Source organism: Amblyraja radiata, chromosome 12, assembly GCF_010909765.2.
Source record: "Amblyraja radiata isolate CabotCenter1 chromosome 12, sAmbRad1.1.pri, whole genome shotgun sequence".
In the NCBI taxonomy this organism is placed as follows: Eukaryota; Metazoa; Chordata; class Chondrichthyes; order Rajiformes; family Rajidae; genus Amblyraja; species Amblyraja radiata.
The window spans coordinates 34,166,186-34,186,140 of NC_045967.1; the positions used below are offsets into that span (position 1 = coordinate 34,166,186).

The 19,955-nt window shown below is 45.1% G+C and overlaps 1 protein-coding gene and 2 non-coding genes across 3 annotated transcripts in view; all 3 read right to left on the minus strand.

The window, feature by feature from the left end:
• The window catches only part of dkc1 (dyskerin pseudouridine synthase 1), a 35,844-nt gene extending 17,413 nt beyond the window's left edge, over positions 1-18,431 (minus strand). The window contains exons 1-7 of the mRNA XM_033030463.1: positions 18,327-18,431; positions 16,680-16,723; positions 13,099-13,185; positions 12,761-12,852; positions 11,029-11,213; positions 10,736-10,800; positions 9,770-9,896 (exon numbers count right to left, since the gene is read on the minus strand). Coding sequence (XP_032886354.1) covers positions 9,770-9,896; positions 10,736-10,800; positions 11,029-11,213; positions 12,761-12,852; positions 13,099-13,185; positions 16,680-16,723; positions 18,327-18,342 — 616 coding nt within the window. The 5' untranslated portion in view covers positions 18,343-18,431. The remainder of the gene's footprint in view (positions 1-9,769; positions 9,897-10,735; positions 10,801-11,028; positions 11,214-12,760; positions 12,853-13,098; positions 13,186-16,679; positions 16,724-18,326) is intronic.
• Positions 6,455-6,530, minus strand: LOC116979446. Its single transcript, XR_004413729.1, has one exon. It is a non-coding gene; the product is annotated as a small nucleolar RNA SNORD83 (small nucleolar RNA).
• On the minus strand, positions 10,166-10,401 carry LOC116979450. The gene has a single exon (XR_004413733.1). It is a non-coding gene; the product is annotated as a small nucleolar RNA SNORD17 (small nucleolar RNA).
• Positions 18,432-19,955: the final 1,524 nt, after the last annotated feature.

The window sequence follows — 19,955 nt, forward strand, 5'->3', positions numbered from 1 at the left end:
AGTGCTGGAGAAACTCAGCTGGGAACAAGATTGATACAGGAGGGGCTGCTGTGTCCACCCCCTGGAGAGTGGGGGGGAAGCCACCTACAGGCCCTGGGCAATTAACTAATTATGTATGGTCGGCAATTAACCCATGTCATGCCAGATCTACATTCTCAGGATGGAGGAGCTTTGCTGGAAGCCATAGGGGCTGTACGATGATGGTGCTGGGACAAGAAGAAATTGAGATGGTGTTGAAAAGAGCGGCCAAGTGTTGCTAACAACATGAACTGCTGTAAAGATTGAGGATCGTCGTCGCTGGATACATTTGATTGACTGTGAACAGTTTGTGGAAACATGGATGATGGGCTATGGATGCTCCCTTTATTCTGGGGTGGCCCAGCCCACATGGACTGAACTTTCTTCAGGCTGGCAAGCTTGTGGACTAACCCACATCTAAAGGATGGTACACACCTCCTTTTAAACAAGATTGAAGTCAAACATGACAAGCGCAGCAAAGATACCTGACTACAGACAGTAAGAGGTCTGCAAAGGCCAGTTAAATCTACCTGTTTTTGCCACAACCAAGGCACTGGTGTATTTTTAGGAAACAGTATATTTGTGACAGGCATTGTTATGTTGCAAATGCAGTGCCACACAAGAGAAGCATGAACCAGTTACACCAGCACACGGGGAATTCCAAGCGAAGCCGAATAAAGGCTGAGCAATTTTAATGATCCTTTTCCTGTCCTATGGTAGTATCTTAGTGTCACGTTCGGGGGAGGTTGGTGGCCATTTAAAATGTTTGGAGGGACGTGGAACGATTGTCCACTATGAAATGATTGTGTTACTAGTGTACTATTAATTTGTCTGATGAGATGCTTATTGTCTTTCGTATGTACTCAGCAAGGACTGTAGTTGTTATCAAAAATTTGATAAAAGGATGGAATGATGAAGCTGAATTTTAGTTAAAATATAAGAAGATATTAAATAGGTTTCTGGGCTAGCTTATAGCTTATATTTAGTGTCAAATTAGGCTTGCCTCAGGTTGCAGTGTGTGGGATAATAAACACCATAGCATTGTCTCCCAAGGGACAAGCAGAGAGAAAGAGCTAGTCACATCTTTGAAGTAAGATGCCATAAACCAAATGGCCAATGTTTATGAGGGACCAAATGACAGAGCTAGGGTGATCTCTGTGAAGATAAAATGGCCTTATCCAAATAGCCAATGTTTCAGGGAAGTAGAAAGTAGAAAGCAGGGAAGTAGAAAGATAAAATGTCGTAAACCAAATGGCCAATGTTATCTTGTAACATGTAAACAAAAGGCCTTTGATGTGATGCATTCTGTGGAAACCTTTCTCTGTACCTCTGACCATGACTAATGTCTGAAATGTGCTAAGGGGACAAAAAAACCCTATTTAAGGCAATGTAATTCTGTTGTTCAGAGAGGTGAACGGAGGACGGTCAAGTGTCTGTAATGGTCACTTGACTTGGAGTTCTCCCTCCCTCCTTCCATCGGCCGATGTTAAGTAAAGTTTTGATCTGGTCTACCAAACAGTTTGTGTGGTGTCTGTTTATTAAGAAGCGAACCTGGTTTAGTAGTTAAGTAAGTAGCTTTTTCAAGACCACACTACCAGTTCGAAGTTTGATCATTATTTTATGAGGAGTACGTTGAGGGAATACGTGAAGAACCCCGCTAGGACGCATGCGTGTCATTCTTCAAAGCAGCGGTGTGAAATCACAGATAACTGTAATGACTTAAACATAGTAAGATTAGAGAAAGAAATACCAGTTGAGTATATGATCATGGGTGGGAGCGGAGGGCACGTATTCCCTCAACGTACTCCTCATAAAATAATGATCAAACTTCGAACTGGTAAGTTCTCGTTTAATCTTACTATTTTACTTCGGAGTCACGTGAGTGACTACGTGAAGATTTCAAAGCTCTGTGATTTCATGCCGTGGAAACGAGTCCATGCATCACATCTGCCTTAACTACTGTAGGAGGAATTGTGTCAACATAATTTAGACATGAATCCGACATTAAAATCCATGAAATTTATTAACACAAATTATAACCCCTATTTATGGGGTAAATTAAATTACAGAACTTAAAATTGTTTCTGCAAACGTTCCAGGTTTCATGACTGGTTTATTATAAAATAGTTGGAATGTTTTTTCCCCTGACCATCCTGCTGCCTTGAGGATTTGGTCCATTGGTACATCCAACTGCATAGCTGCCGATGTAGCTGCAGCCCTGGTGGAATGAGATTTTAAAATAGTAGTATCCACCCCAGCCTGTGTTAGAACCTGTTTCAGCCATCTTGAGATGGTCTGGACCGTCACTCTTTTGTGTGGTTGCTTATGGCTGACTAAAAGTGCCTTCTCATTGCCTCTGATGATTTTTGTTTTCTCCATGTATAACGACAAATGTCTTACTATATAGAGACAATCATCTGTTGGGTAAGACCTAAATTCTATATTGAGGCCCGCTGATCCCCGTCTGTTCTGCTTTACTAATTCATAAATATGAAACGTAATATTTTCAGATGAAGAAGTCATGTTGTCCAGTCTTAATTTATGTAATGACTGTACCCTTTGTGCCGTGACCAATGCCATTAGCATGACTGTTTTTAATGTCAGTCTATGTAGGGACAGAGCTGTTGCTGGAGACCAATTCCTGAGCATCTTCAGGACAATACTCACATCCCATATTTGGGAGTACCTGGTTCTTGGGGGATTTGTATTAAAAATTCCCCTCATAAACTTTGTTACCAGTGGGTGAGTTCCAACAGAGTGACGCTCTGTTCCTTGCCATAGATAAGTTGATAAGGCACTTCTGGCGCAGTTGATGGCACTATAACTGAGCCCCTCATCATAATGGAGGCCTGCCAGGTATTCCAGAACAGACGGGATGTTCATATCTCTGTAGGTGATGCTGTTTTTGTTACAATACATCTCCCACTTCCTGATATAGACCAGATACTGTTTTTTGGTGGACTGTCTTTGGGCCGCCAAAATCATGTTCACTGTTCGGTCCGTCAGTCCCAGCTGTAGTAGAGGTATTTTTAAACTCTACAAATTAATAAATTCAAATAGTTATGGCATGGGTGGCTATCCCTTGTTACGGGATGAACCAACAAGTCTGGTCTATTCGGGATGGTGATACATGATTCTAATACCATGCTCAGTATCACTGGGAACCATGGTTGAGTAGGCCAATCGGGTACTACCAAAATACCAGACGCAGAGTCCTGCTGTATTTTCCTTAATACCCGACTGATGAGGCAGAAAGGAGGGAAAGCATCAACAATTTCCCCCAATGCAGCGAAAATGCATGTCGCCGCTGCCCCAGGGTCTGGTTCCCATGAAACATAATTTGATAACTGGTGATTAAGCCTGGATGCGAATAGATCGATATCTGGTGTTCCATATCGTGCTGTAATATCAGCAAATACTTTTTTATTCAACATCCATTCGGTGTTTTCATTAAATTTGCGTGACCTGGTGTCTGCCACTAAATTTAGTTTACCTGGTAGGTAAGTAGCTGATATCCAAATATCTCTCTGGGTACACCACTGCCAAATTATATTAGCCAGATTGTCACATGATGTCGATTTGTTTCCACCCATGTGGTTGATATATGCTACCACGGTGGTATTGTCAATCTGTAGTCTAACATGCTGGTGATATGACCCAGTACAATATGACTTTAGGCCATAGAATGCACCCAACATTTCCAGGCAGTTTATGCCCAGTGTGAGTGCTTGTATTTTTGCTCTCTGTAAATTTTGGTAATGTAAAGGTCCAAATTGTGTGGCTGGAAAGGCAGCCACCATTTTGCCAATTACTTTTGCTACCAATCTGATGAATGGTTTACTGATGTCAATGAGGTTATTGCAAGCCTCTATTAAGTCTATAGCCTTTCCCTTTGGCAAAGTCACCGACATGTAAACTGAGTCAATGGTGAACCCCAAATAGTCCATTGTAGTAGAAGGTGTTAATTTAGATTTAACTGGATGGATAATAAACCCCAGTTTTTCAAATAACTGTTTTGTGGCTGTTACAGTTTGTTTGGCCAATTCCAAAGTTTTGCCCACAATAAGTATGTCATCTAGATATGCCATGACCATGTGTTTTCGTTTCCGTAGAAACGCTAGAGCTGGTTTCAAAATTTTTTGTGAACAGTCTGGGGGCTGATGTTAAACCATTTGGCAGCGCTCTATACTGCCACAGCTGTCCCATCCAGTTGAATTTTAAGAAACATCTGTGGTCACCTCTTATAGGCACTGAATAGTAAGCATCTTTTAAATCGATGCTAGCCATGAAGTAACCTTTGGAAATCAATTGTTTAGCAGTAACAGAGGTTTCCATTTAAAAATGAATATATTGTACAAATGTATTCAATTTGGTCAGATCTATGATGATGCGCCAACCACCATCTTTTTTGTTTTTGGTAAATATATTGGACACGAATTCCAGCGGTTCATGTTGGGATTTTTCAATTACACCTTTTGCGTAAAGCCTCTCCAGTTCAGCATGCGCTTCTGATTTCTCTTTACCAGAAAGTACGAACATTCGGTTCGGTATATGTTGAACTGGAGGGCTGTACTTGTGCATAAATTCTATTGTATATCCCTGGATACTGCTTAAAATATAAGTATCGGTAGTTAACATGCTCCATGCATCCAGAAAGGAGTGTAATCTCCCCCCAACCTCCATGCTCCCTGTATTTTGTAGGGAACCAGGCCCACCTACCTCCATAGTTACCAGTGGCAGGTCTACTTCTTTTTGTAAATCCTTCGTTGATGTTGAGGCGGTGGTGTCTGGGTTTGTGGTTTGGTTGATGTTGGAGGTTCGCGTATCTTCCAAGAAGGCCGGCCTGGGCCATGGCCTAAAAGACTCATGTTTGGTGTACCAGGCCTTCGAGCTTTCACCAGTCGGTCTTGTTCTGCTGGTGGGTGCGTAGGGATGCTGTCTGTGGCTGTAGTGGGTTTTTGATGAAGTCCCTTTTATGAGTCCCAGGGTTTTTGCTTCCTCATCGAGCTCCTTGACTTGCTTCGATAGATTACCTCCAAATAGTAGTATTGGTGGTTTTATGTTCCCAGGTTTGCACAGACCCGCGAATTTCGGATTTAAAGTGGGTCGGATGGCATTCTTCCTGATGCTATTTATCTCGTATTGAGTGTTGCAAAGCAATGCCAGTGCATCCTGTTGGTCCTGGGACATGTCCTTCTCATCCACTGTGCGGGCGAATGCTGTTATCCCTGCTGTTAGGAGTTTTAATACCTTTTGGAGTTTGACATCCATGCCTCTAACTCCTATTCCAATATGTTTCCATATACAAGTATTGACTACTGGAACATTCAGGGATATACAGTTGCCCGGTGCCAGGTGTCTTGACGTGGTGTCCAATACAGCCTGTTCTTGTAGCTGGTTAAAAGACATATCGTCTATACTGGCAGCAAGCTTTTGCTCCAGGTTTTGGCCAGTCTGGTCTGGCTGTATGAAGTTGGACACCATGTCCAGCAGATTTTCTCGTTCCTGCATCCCCTGCACACTTGATTTTTCTTCTGCGAACCCCTCTTCAGGATCAGCCCAGTACTGACCCCCAATGCTCCCTTCTGATGAGGGAGAAGCACTGTGCAGCCCTACAAGAGGTGCTGCTGTGGGTTTCCCATAGAGCCCACAGTGGCTCGACTCCATCTCCCGGAGCCTGTCACGTTGGAGCAAATGCTCCACACACCGCTCCATCCGGCTCCAGCGCTCACGATCGCTGGCCGCCCGCGGTTGCTCAAAGTCGGACTCCTCTGAGTCCACGACTTTGTTAGTTTTTTGTCTTGCCTTACCGCCCGGCCGCGGAGTGGATCTGGCCGGTGCGGAGGCGACATCGGGTACAGCTGATCCCATTATCGGTGATTCAAGTGCCGCTGCTGGCTGCCCGCTACTCCGCGGTCCTCCCCCACCAGCTTTGTCGCAGCCCTTGTTGCTTTCTTAGACTTGTCCATGCTTCCCACCTGTAAGTTGGTATAGGAAACACACAAAAAGACCGCAGAGTAACTCTTACCTGCTGGTTCTGGCTTATTAAAACTGCCGCTGCGGGGGAACGTCGTTCCACCCCGCCTGACGTTTCGCAATGCGTGTAGCGATATGACACGCATGCGTCCTGGCGGGGTTCTTCACATAGTCACTCACGTGACTCCGAAGTAAAATAGAATACAGCTTGAGTCTCTGCACCAGAAATAGGTATTCTTGCCCTGGAAACAGTAGAGCCCTGATCAGAACAGGTCCTTGAATGAGAACATTGTGTACGCTAGGCCCAAGCTTACTGGTTTTTCCACTTTACCCAATGCAGCCAGTGGAACAAAATTGTACTATGTAGTACTTGAAACTATATAATTATATTTGCATTAACCAAACCAGATACTTCTGAGTTGCTTAAAATCTCCATGTTTAAATATTCACATGGTGCATTGGCCATCAGTCAAGGGTGATAGATACGAGTCATCTTGGCACAGCGTGCTCAATTCATCAACTTAGCATCATGTGGCCAGAAAGCAGCTCAAATCTTTTACATCATTTTTATCAATTGACCTTTGTGACATCAGTCACAAAATAATTCTTATTACTTTCAGATGCAACTATATCTATGCTTTGCTAATCCACCAGTCATGATACAATTGTATGCTCATTCTAAACTAAATCACTTGTGTCTTGGCTCCTACTACCCATTTATCAGTTGTTTCAACTTCCTATCCAGTAAACTAATGGCATTCTATCTAATGGAAGGATCCACGCCTTTATGGAATGGATGGATTAAAGGCCGATAAATCCCCAGGGCCAGATAGGCTGCATCCCAGAGTACTTAAGGAAGTAGCTCCAGAAATAGTGGATGCATTAGTAATAATCTTTCAAAACTCTTTAGATTCTGGAGTAGTTCCTGAGGATTGGCGGGTAGCAAACGTAACCCCACTTTTTAAGAAGGGAGGGAGAGAGAAAACGGGGAATTACAGACCAGTTAGTCTAACATCGGTAGTGGGGAAACTACTAGAGTCAGTTAATAAAGATGGGATAGCAGCACATTTGGAAAGTGGTGAAATCATTGGACAAAGTCAGCATGGATTTACAAAAGGTAAATCATGTCTGACGAATCTTATAGAATTTTTCGAGGATGTAACTAGTAGCGTGGATAGGGGAGAACCAGTGGATGTGGTGTATCTGGACTTCCAGAAGGCTTTCGACAAGGTCCCACATAAGAGAATAGTAAGAGAATAAGTAAGGTCCCACATAAGAATAGTAATAGTAAGAGAAAACTTAAAGCACACGGCATTGGGGGTTCAGTATTGATGTGGATAGAGAACTGGCTGGCAAACAGGAAGCAAAGAGTAGGAGTAAACGGGTCCTTTTCACAATGGCAGGCAGTGACTAGTGGGGTACCGCAAGGCTCAGTGCTGGGACCCCAGCTATTTACAATATATATTAATGATCTGGATGAGGGAATTGAAGGCAATATCTCCAAGTTTGCGGATGACACTAAGCTGGGGGGCAGTGTTAGCTGTGAGGAAGATGCTAGGAGACTGCAAGGTGACTTGGATAGGCTGGGTGAGTGGGCAAATGCAGTATGATGTGGATAAATGTGAGGTTATCCATTTTGGTGGCAAAAACAGGAAAGCAGACTATTATCTAAATGGTGGCCGACTAGGAAAAGGGGAGATGCAGCGAGACCTGGGTGTCATGGTACACCAGTCATTGAAAGTAGGCATGCAGGTGCAGCAGGCAGTGAAGAAAGCGAATGGTATGTTAGCTTTCATAGCAAAAGGATTTGAGTACAGGAGCAGGGAGGTTCTACTGCAGTTGTACAGGGTCTTGGTGAGACCACACCTTGAGTATTGCGTACAGTTTTGGTCTCCAAATCTGAGGAAGGACATTATTGCCCTTGAGGGAGTGCAGAGAAGGTTCACCAGACTGATTCCTGGGATGTCAGGAATGTCTTATGAAGAAAGACTGGATAGACTTGGTTTATACTCTCTAGAATTTAGGATTTTGAGAGGGGATCTGATAGAAACATAAAATTCTTAAGGGGTTGGACAGGCTAGATGCAGGAAGATTGCTCCCGATGTTGGGGAAGTCCAGGACAAGGGGTCACAGCTTAAGGATAAGGGGGAAATCCTTTAAAAACCGAGATGAGAAGAACTTTTTTCACACAGAGAGTGGTGAATCTCTGGAACTCTCTGCCACAGAGGGTAGTCGAGGCCAGTTCATTGGCTATATTTAAGAGGGAGTTAGATGTGGCCCTTGTGGCTAAGGGGATCAGAGGGTATGGAGAGAAGGCAGGTACGGGATACTGAGTTGGATGATCAGCCATGATCATATTGAATGGCGGTGCAGGCTCGAAGGGCCGAATGGCCTACTCCTGCACCTAATTTCTATGTTTAGTGGTCGGATACAAAAAGTGCCCGAGTCATACCATAATTTAAAATGCTTTAAACCACCATATCCACGTCTCTTTGATTTTTTCAAAGTGACAGTGCAGCAGCTAGAATTGCAGCAGAATCTGACCTGGTTGATGGAAATATGAGCAGAATCTACAGGATTTGAATAAATGGGTGTTTTGATGGTTTGCATGTGTTTGGGTTAAAGGCTTTCCCCCCCCCCCCCATGTTGCACAAGTCAGAGAAAAAGTCCTTTCAGCCCACAATGCCCATGCCAACCTTTTTGCCCATTGACACCAAATTGATTTGCCTATATTAGGACAGGATTCAATTTTGCCTTTAAGGATCTATGATTGCTTCATTGCAAGACTTAGGACAGCATGGCAGAAATATTGTGCCTAGAATACAAGGCTTGCAACAATCTCCCTGAACCATGTCCAATTCTAAGACATATCCTAAAATCCGATAGTGCTGAAGGTCAACAGGTGGTTCCACAAAGAAATATATTTATAATTGTATTTGCAAGTGACCAGTAGCCATTCATAACAAATGGCAAGAACAGTCAGAAATTTTCATGACAGCTTGGGAGCAAGGCTAGATTCCTTTGTGTGGTCATTCAGACTGGTTCACTTCATGGGATATCTGCAGCGGTGCTGCCCTCAGGACTACATAGACATTAAAGGTCAGACCATTTCAGTATTCTAGTACCTGAAAAGCAGTCATTTTACACATTGCCATTTTTTTTTAAATGTGCGGTCATGCTCATGTAAGAGTACAAGAATGCATAACTTTGCTACCAATTGACATGTCTTCTTACCACCTAACTTGACAGTGCATTCATTGCCATCTCTTTGTATACTGCCATTTCAAGGGCTGCTTTTAGCACCAGATGATGATGTAGAAGCCATTTTGGAAGCCTCCCTCGCTCTCTCCTTCCTTCCTCTTTCCCTCCCACCCTCCCTCTCTCCTTCCTTTTTTCCTCCCTCCCTCCATCCGCCCCCCAACAGTCTGTGACCTATAGCGCTATGTGTAAAGGCAATAGCACTCCAGTTAAACTGACAGCGCTGTTTAAACCTGGTGGGACAGGCAGATCAAAGCTTACAAAAATAATCTTGAAATTTAAAATATTAATAGTTTTGCTATAATTTACAGTATATCCTTGCATTTTTTAGGCAGCAAGATGAAACAGGAAGTCGGGCCGATTTAAAAAAAAATCCGTATTTTATAACGCAAATCCGTACATCCGTATTCTTATCGCATTTCCGTACAAAATACGGAAAATGCGTACTACTTGGCAGCTGTTAAATGTTTTAAAGACTACTTATCTCCAAATTGGCAATAAAAAAAAATCAACTTACCCAACCTCCTCTCTGGATCATACTCAATTAGTTTGCTTTCATAGATGGTCCGCACTCTTAATTGCCTTTTAACAGCAGCAATCAAGGGAGGTCGTTGGAATAAGGCTCCAGTCAGCATCTCCAAACCCTTTAGCACATAACACAATTCATTTAGTATTGAGCAGAATTAACAATAATTGTACTGTTAACATTTTCATTTTTAACTATTACTGAAGTGGAAATTTTCATGCAAAATTAAAGAACTCGTCTCTGCCCCAAATGTCACAGTATGGGTGGACTTAGAATCAACTACATTGGTTTACGAATAAAGCTACAGCATTAAACATGCATTGTGGAAAAATCAATCAGAAACCTCCTAGTTAACTCAGTTAAACTCATTTAGAAATACTTATGGACGTGATCAGATATATCACTCATCTTTAAGAGTGGGAGCATAAAATGCTGCCAATCCTGACAAACCATCTCGCATTCACATACACCTAATCAGGCACCAGTAACTTCTCAGCAGAACGCCAAGATGATATGGCACAAGATAGATGCAATTCACACTGACCCTAAAACAGGAATCAGCATGCAGTGAAGCAAGTGGTTTGCATTTCTCAGCGAATGGATAAACTTATTCATCATTTCACGTACACAATATCAAAGCCCAATCAATTATTGATATAACATGACAATCATATACAAGATATCAACGATATGGGAAAACTTGAATACTGAGATGTAGGCAAATTGGGAATTTCAATCGTGCTACTGAAGCACATTTACGATACGATAAAACTTTATTCATCCCCGGAGGCCCAATTACTCCCCAACATTATGTTAGAGTAATTTGCTGAAATCAGTTCACAGTAAGCCACACAAAACCTATATATACCCATGTATTATATCGCCAGACAACTTCAGAATCTCAAACAAGCTAGGCTTTTGATCTGCAATTATTTTTTTAAGATTCAAAATACTCACCCGACTAAGCTGAAGTTCACTTTCAATAGCATTGTGCAGCCGAACAATTCCCACATACTCTTTGCCTACAATTAACAGCAAAAGAGTTGTCAGGAGAGGCCACGTCAGTTACTGTATCTCAAATTAAGAGATTGAGAAGGTCATTTATAAGACCCCTTCCCTTTTGTATTAGGTTGAAACTTCAATCAGTATTAGTTGTTCGCAGTATAGAAGCAAATATGAGAAATTAGTAATCCGTAAAACAAACATTAACACAAAGTTTTGCAAACAGACCAGCAAAGAAATCCACTCACCGGCACTCTGTTGGGATTTAACTAGTCGTGTTGCTCGTTCTACGCACACAATTAAACAGCCTGTAACTTTGGGATCCAGTGTTCCACTGTGACCAGTCTTTTCCACTCGCAGAATCCTGCGTATCCATGCTACCACTTCATGCGAAGACGGGTTTGCTGGCTTATCAAGGTTAATGAATCCAGACCTGCCAAGATATCACCGGTATCTACCTGTTTTTTTCAATAGTTAATTAATGACAGCACCATTTAAATAGTGCCTTTGATATACAAGGTTTGAAAGTCAGAAGGGCACTGGTAACAAATAATGTGGCTCAGTTAAGTGTGTTTCGTTTAGAGAGAAATAATTGTTTTGCCAATACGGAGGACAAGAAAATTCAAGTTACATATGGCAGCAACCCAAGGAATGACAGTCAAAAAATGTGGGACATCGAGATAATGCTGTCAATGAGCAATGCATGGATGAGGAACAGTAGTGGCCTCAGATCCCATAAGGGATAGGTAGCATTGCTTGTGGTTCCATGGCAATGACTAGCTTGATAACAACATAACTAAATCCAATGGATTCAACAGTGTCAAGAGTATGCAGTCACATCAAGAGGATGAGAAAAGATCACCATATTTCCCGGCAATGAAGACGCTATTTTTTACCCAAAAACAAGGCACAGAAATTTACCTGTCATGGAGGCCGAAGGTTAGGTTTAGCCAAGAAAGATAGACTTGGGGTAAAGTTGCGGAGAGGGCAGGAGCTTTCAGAAGGAGGGGGGTCGGGAATCATGCCAGCAACTCACTCACGCTTCCGCGGCGCTCCAGGCGAGGAGCCACAGCATGGTGGTCGGGGAGGGAAGTAGCTCGGGTGGCTGCACGCGGCCTCCAGGACCGGACAGCCGAACCGCCCGCCACCTCAGTGCCTTCTGCCGCCCCACCCGCCACGGTGTCCTTCGTCACACAGGTGGAGGTGGGCGGAAGGCTGGCTGCTCCGCCCGGGCTCTCTCTCTCTCTACTAGTCCCGGGGAAGGCGACCTGGGCACAACAGCCAGACCTGGGGCGAGCCGACCTGGGCACTACAGCCAATCTCGTGGCACGCAGGCGACCTGGGAACTGCAGCCAGACCTGGAGCAAGCGAGCCAGACCTGGAAACTGCAGCCATTTGCGGGGCACGCAGCCGACCTGAGGCAAGTGAGCCGAGCTGGGCGCTACAGCCAGTCCCGGAGCTCGCAGGCGACCTGGGAACTGAAGCCAGTCCCGGGATCGCGAGGGATCTGGGAACTGCAGCCAGTCCCGGGGCAGGCAGACGATGTTGCCGACCCCTGGACTAAAACAAACCCATGATCCTGTCCCGCCATCCTTTTTTCAAAATTTGGCGACTTAAATTGGGGGTGCTTCTTCCACGCAGGTGCGTTTTCATTGCCGGGAAATACGGTTCTTTTGCTGCAGTTAATCAGATTATTTGTTATTTGGATCATAGATCTGAGGTACAATTACAGAATATAATCAAAGACATCAAATGCCGATTTTAAGACAATGCAAATTTGAAACATGTGAAGTTGGGGGTGGATGAAGTGAGAAAACACGAAAAACAGCTAAAATTATCCAGCTTCATTGGTTGCAATATCCCTGCAAAACACATTCCAGGCGTTGTACAACTAACATCAAAATCGTTTTGTCATCAAGCATCTCACAAACTGGATGGATGGCTCAGATGTGCAAATGTTTTGTTCCGTGTAGAACTTACCTTACGTAGTCAGCAATTTCCCTCTTGAGAGGCGAGCAGCCATTCGGAATGGGGGTGTAATGGGCCGTTCGTACATTAAGTTTGTCAAAATTCTGTAATACAATGATTATATTGAAGATAACTTGTATCCAGTAATGAGCTCAAGTATTCCTAAATCCCTCCAGAAGCAATAAACAAAATTAATGTACAGGTGAATGCTGCAGCCAAATTACATTCAGGAGAGCTCCACAAGTTTGCAACATTAGTTCAAGGGCTATGGCATCATAGTTTCATAAAAGTTAGTTTTTAAAACTAACAATCCAACTTTACATTACATTCACACATGTGGGTGAGCTTACCTTTAGCAACAATGGCCAATGAGATGTGTCTAACTTTACTGTCTTTGATTCTGGCGCAATTAGAAAATCCGTCGCTTGCTGGATGTCCTGGAAATGGAAGACATTTTGAAACGCCATTAATTTTGCACCAGCCGCAAATGATGCCATAATATATACCGGGACAGTACAAAAAATGCATCCAAAACAGCAGCAGAACATCATTGGGTGGGAGAAATGTCCTAAACCAGGAACTGAAGATGCTGGTTTACAATCAGCCACAAAGCGCTGGAGTAACATAGAAAATAGGTGCAGGAGTAGGCCATTCGGCCCTTCGAGCCTGCACCGCCATTCGATATGATCATGGCTGATCATCCAACTCAGTATCCCATCCCTGCCTTCTCTCCATACCCCCTGATCCCTTTAGCCACATCTAACTCCCTCTTAAATATAGCCAATGAACTGGCCTCAACTACCTTCTGTGGCAGAGAATTCCAGATTCATCAATCTCTGTGTAAAAAATGATTTTCTCATCTCGGTCCTAAAAGACTTCCCTCTTATCCTTAAAGTGTGATCCCTCGTTCTGGACTTCCTCAACATCTGGAATAATCTTCCTGCATCTAGCCTGTCCAACCGCTTAAGAATTTTGTAAGTTTCTATAAGATCCCCACTCAATCTTCTGAATTCCAGCGTGTACAAGCCGAGTCTATCCAGTCTTTCTTCATATGAAAGTCCTGCCATCCCAGGAATCAGTCTGGTGAACCTTCTTTGCGTTCCCTCTATGGGAAGAATGTCTTTCCTCAGATTAGGAGACCAAAACTGTACGCAATACTCTGTACAACTGCAGTAAAACTTCCCTGCTCTTATACTCAAGTAACTCAGCAGGTCAGGCAACATCTCTGTAGAATACAATTAGGTGACACTGTGTCATCTGCATAATTACTGACAATGTTAGCTACATTGTCTTCAATGTACATAAGAGCAGTGGACTGATCCCTGCAGCACTTGTACCTGTACACTGACAGTTGTAAAGATGGGCCAAAGAATGGCAAATGGAATCTAACTCTGACAAGTGTGAGGTGTAGCACTTTCGTATGTCAAACAAGGACAGGACTTGCATGGTAAGTGGTAGAGCCCTGGAGTTCATTACAGCACAGATCTGGGAATACAGGTGCATGGCTCCTTAATTGGCAAGTCAAGAGTGTTTTATTGTCATACGTCTCAAACAGAACAATATTCTAACTTGCAACAGCACAAGAGAATATGCAAGCATAGTACTCTGTAAATAAACGGAAAGCACTTTAGTGTGTGTACGTACACATAATGAACTACATCAGTCTGAAGAAGGGTTTCGGCCCGAAACGTTGCCTATTTCCTTCGCTCCATAGATGCTGCTGCACCCACTGAGTTTCTCCAGCATTTTTGTTTACCTTAGATTTTCCAGCTTCTGCAGTTCCTTCTTAAACATTTTGTCTACCCCCAAATCTATGTAGTATTGAGCTTAATTTGGATGATGGAGTGTTTAATAGTCTCGATACAATTTTCAGGCTATTTCAGTATATCAGTGCAGCGAAGGCTGCATTTGGCATTGGGAAGGGCAGAGTACAAAAGTTGGAACACACTGCACAGCTATAGGAAGAATTACGTTGGAATGGGCACAGAAGAGATTCATTAGGCCCAGTGGACGGTAACATCGGGAGCTCGCAGGTCCCTGGTGGGAGACCGCTTTTTGGACCTCCTGCAACAGCAACTTCTCCCGTCCGAGTTGCGGGGTTGAAAATGACCTGGAGCGGGGCCTAACATCGTCCGGCGCAGCTTTAATGGCTGCAAGACTTGCTAGTGCCTGCTGGGGGCTCCAACATCAAGACCCGGAGCGCGGCCTTGCATCGCCTGGCGGGACTTACTTAATGGCCGTGGGACTTACTTACCATCGCCTGCCTGGTGCTTTGACTTTGACATCGGGAGGAGAAAGGGGAGTGCAGGGGAGAGATAAGACTTTGCCTTCCATCACAGTGAGGAAGAGATTCACTGATGTTTGTGTAAATTGTGTTGTGTCTTGGTTCTTTTTCTTGTTGTATGACTGCAGAAACCAAATTTCGTTTGAACTTCAATGATGTTCAAATGACAACAAATACATTGTATTGTATTGTATTAGGACATTATCAGGGCTTGAGTTACAAGGCAAGGTTAGACAGGCTGGAACTTTATTCTTTGTAGCACGGAGACAGAGGGATGACAAGATTATGAGGCTCATGGATAAAGTGAATGTTCCCCCCAACGTAAAATTCTAACATTCCTCTGTGACAAGATCTCTTTGAAGAAATGTACTATCCTCAGACTCAAAGCAATCTGTGGTCCAAATAATGGAGCAGCTTTCAGGATGGTGTGGAGCGCCATTGGAAACAGTGAGAAGCTAAGCTATAGGGAATGTACACCCCCTGAAAAACCACCCACCATGCACTCCAGGCTCCAACTTTGGCCATCTGCGCAAGGTGCTGAACACCCACCACAAAACTAATGAAACCAGGTCATTGCCAATCCTTAGTGCCTGGGCATACGATTGACTGAACCTATGCAGAATTTTCAGGGCAAAAACTTAATCAAAGAAGTTAGGTGTCATGGAATAGGCGAGGCTTGGGAATTTTTTAAAATTAGATATTGATAATCAAGTGCAGTTTTGGTTGGAGTGATATCAGGCAACCAATGCAACAGGACAGAAGCAGCAAGAGCTGTTGATCACCCCGTGTCTTCGTGTCTCTCTCGCAGCTCTGAGCCTTAATCAACCAGACCCAAAACAACTTTATTTTATCCTATAGACAGTAGGCCATTTGGCCCTTCGAGCCAGCACCGCCATTCAACATGATCATGGCTGATCATACACAATCAGTATCCCATTTCTGCCTTCTCCCCATATCCCTTGACTCCGCAGATCTCTGCCAGATCCATGGAGCCTGAAGAGCCCAGACCTGAAACGTCACCTGACCATGTTCTCCAGGGATGCTGCCCGACCCACTGAGTTATTCCAGCCCTTTGTGTCATTTTTGTAAAACATCATCAGCAGTTCCTGGTTTCTAGCCTTTTGTTTACAAGCAGATACTAGACAGACACAAAAATGCCAACCATGGAACAGAGTTTGAGTTGGGCACAGCACCTTCAGTAACCAATATTTGATGGAGGAAACTCCTGCGCACCACATATGAACACTACAAAGATGAAGGTTGTGAATGGGTCAAGGGATGATGTAAAGGCTCAGAAACATACAAATGTTCTCAGATAAAGAGGATTTGTGAAACAAAAAACAATTGCCTATCAATATTAGATAGAAATATTGGCAGGGACCAGTCCAAACACACAGACATTAAATCACTGCATTGCAGAATCCCCAGTCAACATGTCTGGATTAGAGCCACTCAGCATACAACAAAGGCTACACATTGCAGCTTTTCCAAGCAAAATAGTTTAAGAACAAAATTGAAGTAGAATGCTAAGTTCACATCATTTCAGTTGTACATTAAAGCTTTAAAACAAAATGATAACAAAATAATAGTCTTTCCTCTAAAGCACTTGTGTAGATAGACACCCGAGAGCCAAAGTTTAATACATACCCCAATAGTTTCCATAGATTTCTTTCTATGCTTCTTAGCAGATGCTGCAAGACGTAAATACAACAATTTAAGAAACAAGTTAAATATGCTTTACTACATACATATCTACTTTGGTATATTTTAGTGCAATCTTTTAAATGCCAACTCAGGGCAATGTTTTTGAAATTAAGACACTAAATGGTGTAACTATAACAGATCAGATACCACCTGCAGAGACAAACATAGTCACTTACAGGCCGATGAAACATGAAACAAGTTTTAAACTGCACAAATATATGGTGGTTGTTCGGTCAAATAAAAGTAAAACGTGTCACAGCGGAGACCACAGGACACAAATGGTGGCAATACCCAATGGCAACAGTTAGAAAATTATAAAAGGTACGTCCAGGGAGGTGCAAATTGGAGATGAACAAAAATCTGACGATAATAGTAGCAAAAAGGGCCAGAAATTCTGCAGTGCATGACTGGAAAGGCTGATTACCTGAAAATTTCAATTTCAGTACCATATCCATCCCATAAGTGAACTGAACTGATATGTTCTGAAAAGCAGTCTCCTAATTCTTGTTTGCTTTATCTAGAGCAGAAAATTTTTGGGCACTGATTGGAGAATATTAAACTAGAAGTAACACAAATAAATCACGATTTCACTTGGTAAAAATTGAGGCACAGGAAGGCAGAAAATGGCCCTATAGGGAAGATGATATGAGCACATAGTAAATCAGAGCATGCTGATCCCTTTGGAAAATCTATCTGATGTTGCCAAAATGGACAATCTGTGGAGATCAAAGGTGGAAACTGAAGACAAGGAGGGGAAACTGAAGAAAATAATCCACAAAAGATTCACAATAGGCACCATTTAGTGGTGAATTGAATTATTACCTAAAAGCAAAAGATAACAAATGCCACAATCTGAAACAAAAGTCACCATTTCCTCCGCACTCTTTACAAAATCAATGCTGAATGGCAACAATTTGGCGATTTAGATTTTCTGTACCTAAATCTAGTTGTACATTGCGCACATATTTAAACAACCTGGAGGCCTTTGGGGGGTATGAGGGGAAATATGAGCGGTTAAGGGAACAGCACGCCAGTAACACAGTATGTCAGGGCTGCTGGAGCTGAGGCAGCAATTGCACAGCTGTACCACTGTGCCGCCAAAGCATTGCCCGTTATCAAACAGTACTCTATGTAATTGAGAAAATGCCAATGCAAGCATCTTCCCAAACTGAGATTGCAGATTTAAAGGTAGGTCGCATCGTGTGGGCGAGGGGGCGCGGAAGCAGAGTGAGCCAACAAGCCTGATGTCCCGGGCCGCGCCATGCGGTGCCCGCCACGTGGTCCGGACCTCAGCCCGGCTCCCGGGTCACTGGCTGCCCAGGGACGCGCCGAAACCCCCGGTAACTCCCGCCAGGACCCGATGTGCAATGAAAGCGCGGGGTGCACGGTCACCGTGACGGTAGCTGCAAGACCACGGCGGCCCCCGGGCTGCAACCGCCGGCCTGGCTGTGCGTGCCCGCATTTCCAGGCTGCAACCTCCCAGAGGACCATGTTACACAGCGGCTCCCTGCATCCTACGCCCACAGTTCCTGCCTTGCCGAGACTCTTGACAGGCTCGTTTGTGCTCAGCCGGCGCTCCCGAGCACTTACCGTCGCCATCCGCCATCTTCCCGCTCTTCCGGCCAAATGAACGAGCAGCGGCTCCGTCTGCGCAGGTCCCTGCCCGCCCGGCCCACAATGCCCCGGCCCGGCGGCCCAGAGCGGGGGGCGGGGCTTGGCGCGCATGTCAATCACCGGCGGCCCAGAGCGGGGGGCGGGGCTTGGCGCGCATGGCAATCAGCGGCGGCCCAGAGCGGGGGGCGGGGCTTGGCGCGCATGTCAATCACCGGCGGCCCAGAGCGGGGAGTGGGGCCTGGCGCGCATGTCAATCACCGGCGGCCCAGAGCGGGGGGCGGGGCTTGGCGCGCATGTCAATCAGCGGCGGCCCAGAGCGGGGCCTGCCGCGCATGTCAATCAGCGGCGGCCCAGAGCGGGGGGCGGGGCTTGGCGCGCATGTCAATCATCGGTGGCCCAGAGTAAGGGAGCGGGGCTTGTCGCGCATGTCAATCACCGGCGGCCCAGAGCGGGGGGCGGTTCTTGTCGTGCATGTCAATCAGCGGCTGCCCAGAGCGGGGGGCGGGGCTTGCCGCGCATGTCAATCACCGGCGGCCCAGAACAAGGGGGCGGGGCTTGTCGCGCATGTCAATCATCGGCGGCCCAGAACAAGGGGGCGGGGCTTGTCGCGCATGTCAATCACCGGCGGCCCAGAGCGGGGGGCGGAGCATGGCCGCGCATGTCAACTATTCTCGACAGACACAAAATGGTGGAGTGACTCAGCGGGACAAGCAGCATCTCTGGAGAGAAGGAACCCTTCTTCAGACTGAGAGTCAGGGAGACACAGAGATAAGGAAGGGTAAGGTGTGAAAACGACACACCAAAATGGATCAAGGAAAATGTAGAATAGATCATTGTTAGCTAGGGGAAGCTGACAACGAAGCACACAGAGATAAAATTTAATCAGGGGGACAGTCAGTCTGGTCGGTGAACCAGGAAGGGGGAGGGATGGAGAGAGAGAGAGAGAGAGAGAGAGAGCAAGGAGTTCTTGAAATTCGAGGTCAATATTCAGACCGCTGGGGTGTAAGCTGCCCAAGCGAAATATGAGGTGCTGTTCCTCCAATTTGCACTGGGCCTCACTCTGACAGTGGAGGAGACCCAGGACAGAAAGGTCAGTGTGGGAATGGGAGGGGGATTTTAAATGTTTAGCAACTGCGAGATCAGGCAGGTTTAGGCAGACTGAGCGGAGGTGTTCAGCGAAACGATCACTGAGCCTGCGCTTTCTCTGTGGGGTCTATGGACGCAGTTGAGGGAGGTGGTATAGGATCAGGTGTTTATCTCCTGCAGTTGGAGGGTAACGTAGCTGGGTGGGTGGGAAGGGATGAGTTAACCATGCAGTTGCGGAGGGAAAGGTCTCATGCAGAAAGCGGAGGAGATGGGAAGATGTGGGATCCCGTTGGAGATGGCGAAAATATCGGAGGATTATGCGACGGCTGATGGGGTGAAAGGTGAGGACTAGGGGGACTCTGTCCCTGTAGCGACTGGGAGTAGGGAGAGCAAGAGCGGAGCTGTGGGATATTGAGGAGACCCTTGTGAGGGCCTCATCTATGATGGAAGAGGGGATCAGGAATCACTCTAGTGCAGGAGGCAGGCCCACATCTGTACATCACTGGCCGTCCCGAGCGG